Below are 12079 nucleotides of genomic sequence, written 5' to 3'. Positions count from 1 at the left end.
ACCCCTTCTCTTCTCCACCTACAACTCCTCCCTTGGTGTAAGAAGAGGTTTGCCGTTCAAAGTTGTGTTTCTGTTCAATCCCGCCGAGACTTGGCGAATGCGCATGCGCGAACGCACGCAAGCACGCAAACACGCAACGTGACAGATGCTGGCGCCAAATGGGCTATTTAAACACAGCCCTTGCTCAGCTTCAGTGCTGCTTTGTCTCCAGCCTTGTTGACCTGAACCTGCTAACCTGTATCCTGCTTACCAGTACCAGACCCGGCTTGTCCTGACTATCCTCTGCTCTCCGCCTGCACCGACCTCGGCTTGTCCCTTGACCTCCGCTTCAGTCTGCTCCTTCTGGCTCCTGTATGACCGTTTGGCTTCTGACCCAGCTTGTCTCACTATGCTCCTGCCACCAGCACTAGTTGCCTGCATACCTGCTCTGGACCTACCCGGCTATCCCTGTCTGTGGACTTCAGCCTGCTTCCAGCTACATCAGGCACTCGTGCTACTCTATACTCGGCGCCTCCTGTCTGCACTATCAGGGGTCCCGAGTCAGAGGCGTAAGAGAGGCCTTCCTCACCGTTCAGGCTCACCTCCAGGTACGTGATACTTGGTCACTTGATAACTTTGCATGGCTTACAATACAATCTCTATGCTGATGACACCCAAATCTATCTCTATACTCCTCACCTCACTCCTTCAATCTCCTCTCCCATTACTAACTGACATATCAGTCATGGATGTCATCACATGCTTGACGAAGGGGTCCTGCGTGGCTCAGAAACGTTGCACTATATATTTTTTTGATGTGATATTCTCTGGAATAAAGTTTTTGGACTGCTTTTGCAAGATCCTTGGTGTGCTGGCGAATATGTATCTACTTGTAACCGATCCAGTGGTCAGCTGGTGATCGCTTCAGCACCCAGTACACAAGTGCCTACAAACCAGGAAGGTGTGCGATAGGAATGTGAACTATATATGGATGTCACATCGCTTCCTTAAACTCAATCTCTCTAAAATGGAGCTAATATCTAATCCACCCCCGCCAATGCCCCCCTTCATGACTTTTCCATCAAGGTCAATAATGCAACTATCAATCCCTCCCGCCAGGGTACTAGATGTGATCCTAGACTCGGAACCTGTCCTTTCGGCCCCAAATCAATCATTGTCAAAAGTTTATAGACTTCACCTACGTAACATCTCCAAAATTTGCCTCTTTTTAACTAAGGAAACCACCAAGCTACTCATTCCCTCCCTTGTTATCTCTCGCCTTGACTATTTCAAATCCCATCTCATAGGTCTACCTCTCCATAGGCTATCCCCTCTTCAGTCTATTATGAATGCTGCTGCCAGACTAATCTACGTTACCAACCACTCAGTGTCCTCCACCCCTCTCTGCCAATCCCTACACTGGCTGCCAGGAAATTAAGTTCAAAACATACAAAGCCATTCACAACTCTGCCCCGAGCTACATTACCAGACTTGTCTCCAAATATCATCCAACCCGTCCTCTCCAAGACCTATTACTCTCAAGCTCCCTTGTCTCCTCCTCCCATGCTCTTCTTCAGGACTTCTCCAGAGCCTCTCCCATCCTTTAGAACGCTCTACCTCAATCTGTCTGTATATCTCCCACCAGAGGCGTAACTAGAACCTTCAGGGCCCCAATGCAAGAAACCATGAAGGGCCCCCCGGACCCCTAGCCGGGGCCCTTCCCTTCAAGCCTGCGTCCCTTCCCACTGATCCTGAGGCGTTGCCGGGCCCTTTATTACGGTCCTGCTGCGGGACCCTTTCACAAGTTCTGCAGTAGGCCCCCTTCCTGCCATCTTGCAAGTTTGACTTTTGCAATCCTGGAAGTTCATCCACTGGTGTCAGTAGTTTTTATTTTTTGGTATTTGAATTGTATTATTTTTTATCATTTTATTTTTTTTTTACAATGTGACTGACTATGACTCTGTCCATTCAGAAAAAGAAGGAGCTGGTAAAGTACATATTTACCGATCCCTTCCTGGTTCTCTATTGTGACACATCCCCTGCAGCAACCGGCAGGAGAGGGAAGGAAGCAGAGGGGGGGGGGGCAGCACAGTAGGGGGGGACCAGGGGAGCACACAGGTGCCCAGAGACAGCAGAACACAAGTGAACTGGATAGGAGGAGTGGCGGGGGCAGCATACAGAGGAACAATCTCCTCCATTTTACTCCTGCAGCTACAGGAGGAAAAAGGAGGACAATGAATTCTCTACATGCTGCATCCGCCACCCCTCCTATCCAGGTGTACAGGGGAGCCACACAGGCCCCCGGGAGCATGGGGCCCGGTTGCGATTGCAACCCCTGCAACCCCTGTAGTTACGCCCCTGTCTCCCACTCTGTTTGCCTTCCAGTGGTGTCCAAACTATGGCCCTCCACATCCCATGAGGCATTGCAAATCTCTGACATTCATAGACATGACTAGGCATGATAGGAATTGTAGTTCCTGAACAGCTGGAGGGCCATAGTTTGGACACCCCTGTTAGGCGATCCCTGAAAACTCATCTCTTCAGGGAAGCCTATCACACCTTCAACTAATCTTTCATCACTTCCATCAGCTCATCCCCCACAGTTACAACCTTTTGTACCACTTGCCCCACCCTACTAGATTGTAAGCTCTTATGAACAGGGCCATCCTAACCCTCTTGTATTTTATTGTATTGTAACTGTTTTGTCCTCCTTTTATATTGAAAATGCTGCATAACCTGTTGGCGCTATATAAATCCTTTATAATATTAGTAATAATATTATTCATACAGGACAGAATGGAGGTGTAGTGACAGCGCTGTGTGAGGGGTCAGTACAGGAATAGTAGATATACAAGTGTAGCAGCCTCTAGTGACTATAGCCAATGGGTAGTGAGGTCGCCCAAGGTCTGTGTCATTCCTGAGAAAGGCAAGCCTTGGAAACATCCAAGATTCCAGAGTAGGTGCAGTGGAGAACAGCTCTGGAGTGGGGTCTGGACTACCCCTATGTCCCCCCAGAGATCATTGACATCATTTAGGACTCTCGGGTACAGTGGGAGGATGACATTGTGTGGGGCCTTTTTTAATAAAGGGATTGTCAAAAACTGTGTGTGTTTTTTTTCTTATTGACACTTTTTTGTGAATGAGTAGGGGTACAATGTACCCCTACTCATTCACATGGGGAGGGCCGGGATCTGGTGGCTCCCTTATTAAAGGACCATACCAGGCCACATGCCCTCGGGGAAGCCGATGCAGTGGGCAGGCAGCTCCGATTGTCACCTGACACCCGCGATCGCTTCCCCCTGAGAGAGAAGGACGGTCGGATGATGTAAACACAGCCGACCGTTCTTCTCTCTGGAATGATCACACAGCTCCTGTGATCCTTCTATATAAGATCACATGTCTCTATGGTCATTTCACAAGCCAAGCCCCCCACAGTTAGAAACACGCCCCTAGGTACACATTTAACCCCTTGATCACCCACACTGTTAACCCCTTCCCTGCCAGTGTTATTATTACAGTAACAGGGCATATTTTTTGCACTGATTACTGTAGTAATGTCACTGGTCCCCCCAAAAGTATCAAAAATGTCAGTCCAATCTGTCCCCCGAAATGTCGCAGTCCTGCAAAAAATCGCAGATCGCCGCCATTACTAGTAAAAAAGAAAAAAGAAAAAAAAACAATAAAAATGACATAATTCTTTCCCGTAGTTAGTAGACGCAATAACTTTTGGGCAAACCAATCAAAATTTTCTTAATGTGATTTCTTTTACCAAAAATGTTAAAATATTTTGATTTTTTAATTTTTTGGGGGGGGGAATGTTATATAGCAGAATGTGAAAAACATTGTTTTTTTTTCAGAATTGTCGCTCTTTTTTTGTTTATAGCGCAAAAAACAAATATTGCAGAGGAGATCAAATACCACCAAAAGAAAGCTCTATTTGTGGGAAAAAAAGGACATCGATTTTATTTAGGTACAGAGTCGCAAGACCGCGCAAATGTCTGTTAAAGTAACGCAGTGCAGAATCGCAAAATATGGCCTGGTCATTAAGAGGGAAAATCTTCCGGTCCAGAAGTGGTTAAAAATTTAAAAAATTATCCCTTAAATCCATCATCAGTCACTGTGCTGTACCCACCCTGTAATCTGAAAAAAAAAAAGCTCCGCCCGCAATAAAGGTTAACCACCTAGTGCAGGCTCTGCCGTTTGGCAGTTCTTATATAGGTAAGGGGTGGGGCCACCTAGCAACGTCACTTGGTGGCACTGCCACCTTGTGATGTCACCGACCCAGCATGCACCAGATCACCAGACCATGCAAGGGGGCCCCCAGATCCTGGCCCCCTATGTTAATGAGAATTGGCTACATGTTAGTTTTGCTGCAGCAGGTTCTATACAGGGTACAGGTGTGCCAATTTACAGGCAGACTAAGAGGATCCCCCAGGCACTATATTTAAAGAATTTTTTCAATTTTTAATTTTAATTTTACAGTTTAGGCATCATTAAAATCACTGCTCCTGTAAAAACTATATTTTAACAACATTTTTTTGCATTAATAGTACTAAAAATTTAAAAAAAAACAAAAAAAAACGCCAAAATGTCATTAAAATAGATCTGGTATGGATTTCAAACGGGAACCCCCATGTCAAAATTTATAAAAATAACCAGTGTGGGGTCCCCCCCCAAAAATCCATACCAGACCCTTGTCCAAGCACGCAGCCCCTCCTGAACCATTCCAGGCCACATTCCCTCAACATGGGGGGGTGCTTTGGGACAAGGGCCTATTTTTAATAAAGGAATTGTCAAAAACTGTGTGTGTGATTTTTTTAAATCTTTTTGACACTTTTTTGGTGAATGGGTAGGGGTACTCATTCCCATGGGGGGTGCAGGATCTGGGCCCCCCTTATGTTGAGGGCATGTGGCCTGGTATGGTACAGGAGGTGCGCTCGCTCATCCCTCCCCTTTCCTGACCTCCCGGGCTGCATGCTCGGATAAGGGTCTGGTATGGTTTTTTTTCCCCTTAAATCCATACCAGACCCAAAGGGCCTGGTATTTTTCTCACATTTTTCTATTGCTGGCAATGGTATTGTATTGCCGGCAATTTAAATATCATTTTTTTTTTGTTCTTTATAAATGTTGATTTTGCTGCAGCAGGTTCTATACACAGTACATATTTGCCACTTTACAGACTAAGGGGACCCCCCAGGCACTATAAGGAATTTCTCATTTTTATTGTTTCACTTTAAGCATGATTAAATCATTGCAACTGTAAAAATGATCTTTCTTAAAAGTTTTTTTCTGCATTGATACATGTCCCCCAGGGCAGTACATAGACCACCATACCTGTTTTTATGGCCAATAACTTGCATATAAGCCTTCAAAATGGGGAATTTTGATTTTTCCTCACACGTCCATAAAGACATGGATGAGCGAGTTTGGGGTGGAGGAACTTGACTGGCCTGCACAGAGTCCTGACCTAAGCCAGAAAGATCACCTTTGGGATTAATTAAAGCGTAAACTGCGAGCAAGGCCTTCTCCTAGGCCTGACTCTGGAGTGCCTGTAAAAATTTGCTGTGCCTGGCTGTGCAGGGTGGGGTATCTGTGGCCCAAAAGGGGGTGCGCTACACAGGAAAGGATCATGTGAGGGGTCAAAACAGGAATAGTAGATATACAGGGCAGGATGGAGGTGAGGTGACCACGCTGTGTGAGGGGTCAGTACAGGAACATACAGGACAGGATGGAGGTGTGGTGACCACGCTGTGTGAGGGGTCAGTACAGGAATATACAGGATAGGATGGAGGTGTGGTGACCACGCTGTGTGAGGGGTCAGTACAGGAACATACAGGACAGGATGGAGGTGTGGTGACCACGCTGTGTGAGGGGTCAGTACAGGAATATACAGGATAGGATGGAGGTGTGGTGACCACGCTGTGTGAGGGGTCAGTACAGGAATATACAGGACAGGATGGAGGTGAGGTGACCACGCTGGAGGGGTCAGTACAGGAAAATACAGGATAGGATGGAGGTGAGGTGACCACGCTGTGTGAGGGGTCAGTGCAGGAATATACAGGACAGGATGGAGGTGAGGTGACCACGCTGTGTGATGGGTCAGTACAAGAATATACAAGAAATGATGGAGGTATAGTTATAGCGCTGTGTGAGGGGTCAGTACAGGAATATACAAAAAAGGATGGAGGTATAGTGATAGCGCTGTGTGAGGGGTCATGACAGTTAATACAGAGGATAGTATCTCACCGGGGTCCTTGTCATTTGTTCCTTTCTGGCTGCAGAGTCGAACTTTGGAGACCAGGAAGAGGAGCTGTTTTTGGCACAGGGATTTGGTTCCTCTGGGGCAGACTTTCCTCTGGGGGGGTGCAGGGCGAGATCCTCCCGAATCTCGGATTTCTCTCTTCTGCCGGATCAATTTACTGGCGAGTGCAGCCATCACTGTGTCCGATCCTCCTGGTGTGCGGCGTGTCAGCTGTCATGGGTCCCCATGTCTTCTCATCCCTCAGTGGGTCCTAGAAGGTGTTCCTCTGTCCGGTTCAGGTCTCCCGGTCCCGGTGTTGGGGTATCCAGTTCAGGTCTCCCAGTCCTGGTGTTGGGGTATCCAGTTCAGGTCTCCCGGCCCCGGTGTTGGGGTATCCAGTTCAGGTCTCCCAGTCCTGGTGTTGGGGTATCCAGTTCAGGTCTCCCGGCCCCGGTGTTGGGGTATCCGGTTCAGGTCTCCCAGTCCCGGTGTTGGGGTATCCGGTTCAGGTCTCCTGGTCCCGGTGTTGAGGTATCCGGTTCAGGTCTCCCAGTCCCGGTGTTGGGGTATCCGGTTCAGGTCTCTCGGTCCCGGTGTTGGGGTATCCGGTTCAGGTCTCCCGGCCCCGGTGTTGGGGTATCCGGTTCAGGTCTCCCAGTCCCGGTGTTGGGGTATCCGGTTCAGGTCTCTCGTTCCCGGTGTTGGGGTATCCAGTTCAGGTCTCCCAGTCCCGGTGTTGGGGTATCCAGTTCAGGTCTCCCAGTCCCGGTGTTGGGGTATCCAGTTCAGGTCTCCCAGTCCCGGTGTTGGGGTGTGTGGTCACTGTTGCCCATCATTGATGTGCCGACACAAAGTATCGGAATTCCTCATCTTCTCCTTTATAACTGTTGGCGTTTTATAAATCCTGTATATAAATCCTGTATAATAATAACCAGCTTCAGTCTCTCCGGATTACGCTTTGTCTCCTAGCGAACGCTTACCAAAGCTCTGCTCTCCGCGTGTCTAATGTGTCCCCGTCTTCTCCTTCCAGCGTCCCGCTCCCCCTCCCTCCTCCACCAGCACCCCTCCCTTCTATCTCCACACTCCGCCACCACTGGCCGCCCAGACTCATCAATCTGCTTTTCCATTCACTCCTCGTCGTTATTGAGTGACCTCAAGTGGCAGTGCGATCCGAGTACTACGCTGTCCCTAAACCAGTGTTTCTCAACTCCGGTCCTCAGGGCACACTAACAGGCCAGATTTGAAGTATTACCTTGGGGAGATGCAGACTAGAATACTGCAATCACTGAGCAGCAAATGATATCAGCTGTGATGTATTTCAGTTTTCTTGCAAACCTGGCCTGTTAGTGTGTTCTGAGGACCGGAGTTGAGAAACACTGCCCTAAACATCCGTGCTGACCCCTTCTATTATTCCTGTACTGACCCCTCACACAGCACTGTCACCTCACCTCTATCCCGTCCTGTATATATATATACACACTCACCGACCACTTTATTAGGTACACCTTGCTGATACCAGGGTGGACCCCCTTTTGCCTTCATGGAGTACAGTGACCTCATTGTCATGTTCAAAAGATTGATTGGAGCTTTGTGACATGGTGCATTATCCTGCTGGAAGGAGCCATCAGAAGATGGGGACACTGTAGTCATAAAGGGGTGGACATGGTCAGCAACAATACTCAGGTAGGCTGTGGCATTTAAGCAATGCTTAATTGGGACTAAGGGGCCCAAAGTGTGCCAAGAAAATATCCCCCACACCATTACACCACCACCAGCCTTAACCGTTACCCCCTCCTCTCCCACACCATTACACCACCACCACCAGCCTGAACCGTTACCCCTCCTCCCCCACACCATTACACCACCACCACCAGCCTGAACCATTACCCCCCCCCCACCTCCACACCATTACACCACCACCACCAGCCTGAACGTTACCCCTCCTCCCCCCACACCATTACACCACCACCACCAGCCTGAACCGTTACCCCCTCCTCTCCCACACCATTACACCACCCCCACCAGACTTAACCGTTACCCCTCCTCTCCCACACCATTACACCACCACCACCAGCCTGAACCTTTACCCCTCCTCCCCCACACCATTACACCACCACCGCCAGCCTGAACCATTACCCCACTGCCTTCCACACCATTACACCACCAGCCTTAACCGTTACCCCTCCTCCCCCCCACCATTACACCACCACCACCAGCCTTAACCGTTACCCCTCCTCTCCCACACCATTACACCACCACCACCAGCCTGAACTGTTACCCCTCCTCCCCCACACCATTACACCACCCCCACCAGCCTTAACTGTTACCCCTCCTCTCCCACACCATTACACCACCACCACCAGCCTGAACCGTTACCCCTCCTCCCCCACACTATTACACCACCAGCCTGAACCGCTTCACCTCCTCCCCCACACCATTACACCACCACCACCAGCCTGATGATACAAGGCAGGCTGGATCCATGCGCCAAATTCTGACCCAACCATCTGAATGTCACAGCTGAAATCAGGACTCATCAGACCAGGCAACGTTTTTCCAATCTTCTCTTGTCCAATTTTGGTGAGCCTGTGCGAATTGTAGCCTCAATTTCCTATTCTTAGCTGACAGGAGTGCCCCCCCCCCCCCGTGTGATCTTCTGAAGCTGTAGCCCATCTGCTTCAAGGTTTAATGTGTTGCACCTTCAGAGATGGTATTCCGCATACATTGGATGTAACGAATGGTTATTTGAGTTACCTTTGCCTTTCTATTATCTGGAACCAGTCTGCCCATTCTCCTCTGACCTCAACAAGGAATTGTCCTCCACACAACTGTCGCTCACTGAATATTTTCTCTTTTTCCCACCATTCTCTGCAAACCCGAAAGATGGTTGTGTGTGAAAATCCCAGAAATACTCAGACCAGCCCGTCTAGCACCAACAACCATGCCACGTTCAAAGTCACTTAAACACTAGCCGACCGCTGCAAGCACATATACTGCGGCGGTCAGCCCCTCCTGGGCAAAGTGACGTAGGGGTATGTCACTTGCCCATGAGCCTCTAGGGGGCGAGCGCGTGCCGCCGGAGGCACGCTCCTGCCCCTGCTCGTTCCCTGACATCCCTGCGCGAGTGACCGGCGGCTCCGATGTCCGCCGGTCACCCGCGATCTCCCGCTGGAGAGGGGAGAAAGGCAGGCGGCTGATGTAAACAAAACCGTCTGTCATTCTCCCTGGTGTAACTGCAGAGATCATACGATCCTGCTATGTAGGATCATATGTCTCTGTGGTTACATCACAAGCCATGCCCCTTGACAGTTAGAATCCCGCCCCTAGGGACACAATTAACCCCTTGATCACCAATAAAGTTAACCCCTTCCCTGCCAGTGTCATTTTTACAGTAACAGTGCATATTTATAGCACTGATTACTGCAGTAATGTCACTGGTACCCCCAAAAGTGTCAAAAATGTCAGTCAGGGGTCCGATCTGTCCACCACAATGTCGCAGTCCCGCAAACAAAATCGCAGATCGCCGCCATTACTAGTTAAAAAAAAAACAATAAAAATGACAGAAATCTTTCCCGTAGTTAGTAAACGCAGTAACTTTTGCGCAAACCAATCAAAATCCACTTATTGCGTTTTTTTTTTACCAAAAATATATAGCAGAAAACAAATTGGCCTAAAATGTTAAAAAATTTTGATTTTTACATTTTTTTTTTGAGAATTTCATATAAAAAAATGTGAAAAATATTATTTTTTTTTCAAAATTGTCGCTCTTTTTTTATTTATAGCGCAAAAAGTAAAAATCGCACAGGTGATCAAATACCACCAAAAGAAAGCTCTGTTTGTGGGAAAAAAAGGACGTCAATTTCATTGGGGTACAGCGTCGCACGACCGCGCAATTCTCTGTTAAAGTCACACAGTGCCAAATCACAAAAAGTGGCCTGGACGTAAGACAGCAAAATCCTCCGGTGGTAAAGTGGTTAAATCCCCTTTATTCCCAATTCTGATGCTCGGTTTGAACTTCAGCAAGTCGTCTTCACAACGCCTAAATGCATTGAGTTCTGCCATGTGATTGGCGGATTAGCAATTTGTACCTAATAAAGTGGCCGGTGAGTGTATATTCCCTATATTGACCCCTCACACAGTGCTGTCACTACACCTCCATACCGTCCTGTATATCCACTATTCTTTTCCTGATCCGGTTACATTAGATACAGAAGGAAACATTTGAATATCACATATATCAATGTTTCTATGGCCAGCATTATTATAGAAATGTTCACAATGTAGAACTAAAATCCATATATTGGGCCTGGCTGGATATCGGAAGAGTTAACACCTCACTGCCAATGACTCTCCGACAGAACCCTGCAGGCTCATGGCTGCAGATAAGGATGGACAACTATCACAAGCCATCCAATCAATTCTCCGGACCTTGTGACTACAAAATCAGCGGGTGGTAGAGGTCATCCCATGCTGGAGGCACCGGACCGTTTTCAGTCGTTTGTCATTTTTATACGTCAGAGGGAATATGTTTCATCTCTCATAAGATCCCCAATATTTATGGTGAAGAGATATGAGTTATTTCTTCTGATATTCCTCCGCCACCTCCATCTACTAACTCACTCACTGCCTAGGAGATTGACAATTATTTTTAAAGCAAGACTAAAGCAATTTGTGATGAGACCTTCACTGTCCACGCTATCTCCCATACCTAATACATCATGTCTACCACCACATTCAGTACATTTCCCCTTTCACACTATAACCAGAGAGGGCGCTGCTAAACTGTTTTTTGACCGCCACCTTACCGCCCGCCCCCTGAACTCCGTTCCCCTACAACTTCCACAATCATCCTCTCTATCTATTCTACACTCTCTAAATTGGGTCTTCAATCCATCCCTCTAAAACATAAACTGGTCACCCTCATTCTGAGAAAGCCCTTGTTATACCCCACCTACGTGAGCAACCCAAGACTCAGCTCCTTGCTCTTGTTTACTCCCGAAATGCCTATTCTACAACCGCCTCATCTACCACCTCGCTGATAACAGCCTTCTTCACCCCTTTTATGGCACTTTTCCACTACAAGTCCTGGCTCGGCTCTACTCGGCCCTGCTTGGCCCGGTTTGCTTTTCCACTGCTGGTACTGCATGGTATGGTGTTAGAACGGTTCGGTACGGTACGGTATGGTTTTCCACTAAAGTAGTACTTAAGTTAAGTGGGTGGGATGTGGGTGGGATAACAACGATTCTCTGACCAATCAGTGGCTAGTAGTGACTGCATGCAAAGGATTGTGGGATATGGTACCGGGTATGGTACCTCTTGGAACCACAATCGAGGTGGTACTGTTTTTAAGAGCTGTACCGTTCGGTTCCATGCAGTAGAAAAGCGCCGCCGTACCGTACCGAACCGTCCCTACACCATACCATGCGGTACCAGCAGTGGAAAAGCACAAAAGCGAGCCGAACCGTTCGGTTCCATGCAGTGGAAAAGCGCTGCCGTACCGTACCGTACCGAACCGTTCCTACACTGTACCATGCGGTACCAGCAGTGGAAAAGCACAAAAGCGAGCCGAACCGTTCGGTTCCATGCAGTGGAAAAGTGCCAAAAGTCTGGCTTTTTCCAGCAACACCCTGAAGAAACTGATCTACAAAAACTCAATACCGTCTTACTATCTTCTCAAACCAATGGCCACTACTCCATACTCATACTCTTAGACCTTTCTTCTGCTTTTGATACAGTTGGCCACCTGCTCCTCCTAAAACCACTCACTTCCTTGGCTTCTGAGGCTCTTTGTTGGGTCTACTTCTACCCATCTTAGCGCACCTTCAGTATCACCTACAACCAGGGCTTTTTTTCAGCAGG

General features: G+C 48.1%; 1 protein-coding gene across 4 annotated transcripts in view; it reads right to left on the bottom strand.

Moving 5' to 3' along the window:
- The window catches only part of FGF11 (fibroblast growth factor 11), a 66987-nt gene extending 60205 nt beyond the window's left edge, over positions 1-6782 (bottom strand). For all 4 annotated transcript variants that reach the window (XR_014225212.1, XR_014225213.1, XR_014225214.1 and 1 more), the window contains exon 1: positions 6226-6782. Coding sequence is in view for 1 of the 4 variants with exons in the window: in XM_082255873.1 (XP_082111999.1) it covers positions 6226-6415 (190 nt within the window). In the remaining 3 variants the exon portion in view is untranslated. The remainder of the gene's footprint in view (positions 1-6225) is intronic.
- Positions 6783-12079: the final 5297 nt, after the last annotated feature.

The sequence above is a fragment of the Pelophylax lessonae genome (genome assembly GCF_965119305.1).
Source record: "Pelophylax lessonae genome assembly, chromosome: 4".
Classification (NCBI taxonomy): domain Eukaryota; kingdom Metazoa; phylum Chordata; class Amphibia; order Anura; family Ranidae; genus Pelophylax; species Pelophylax lessonae.
The sequence above is the reverse complement of the archived record's forward strand: the minus strand, read 5'-3'. Positions and strand labels throughout refer to the sequence as shown.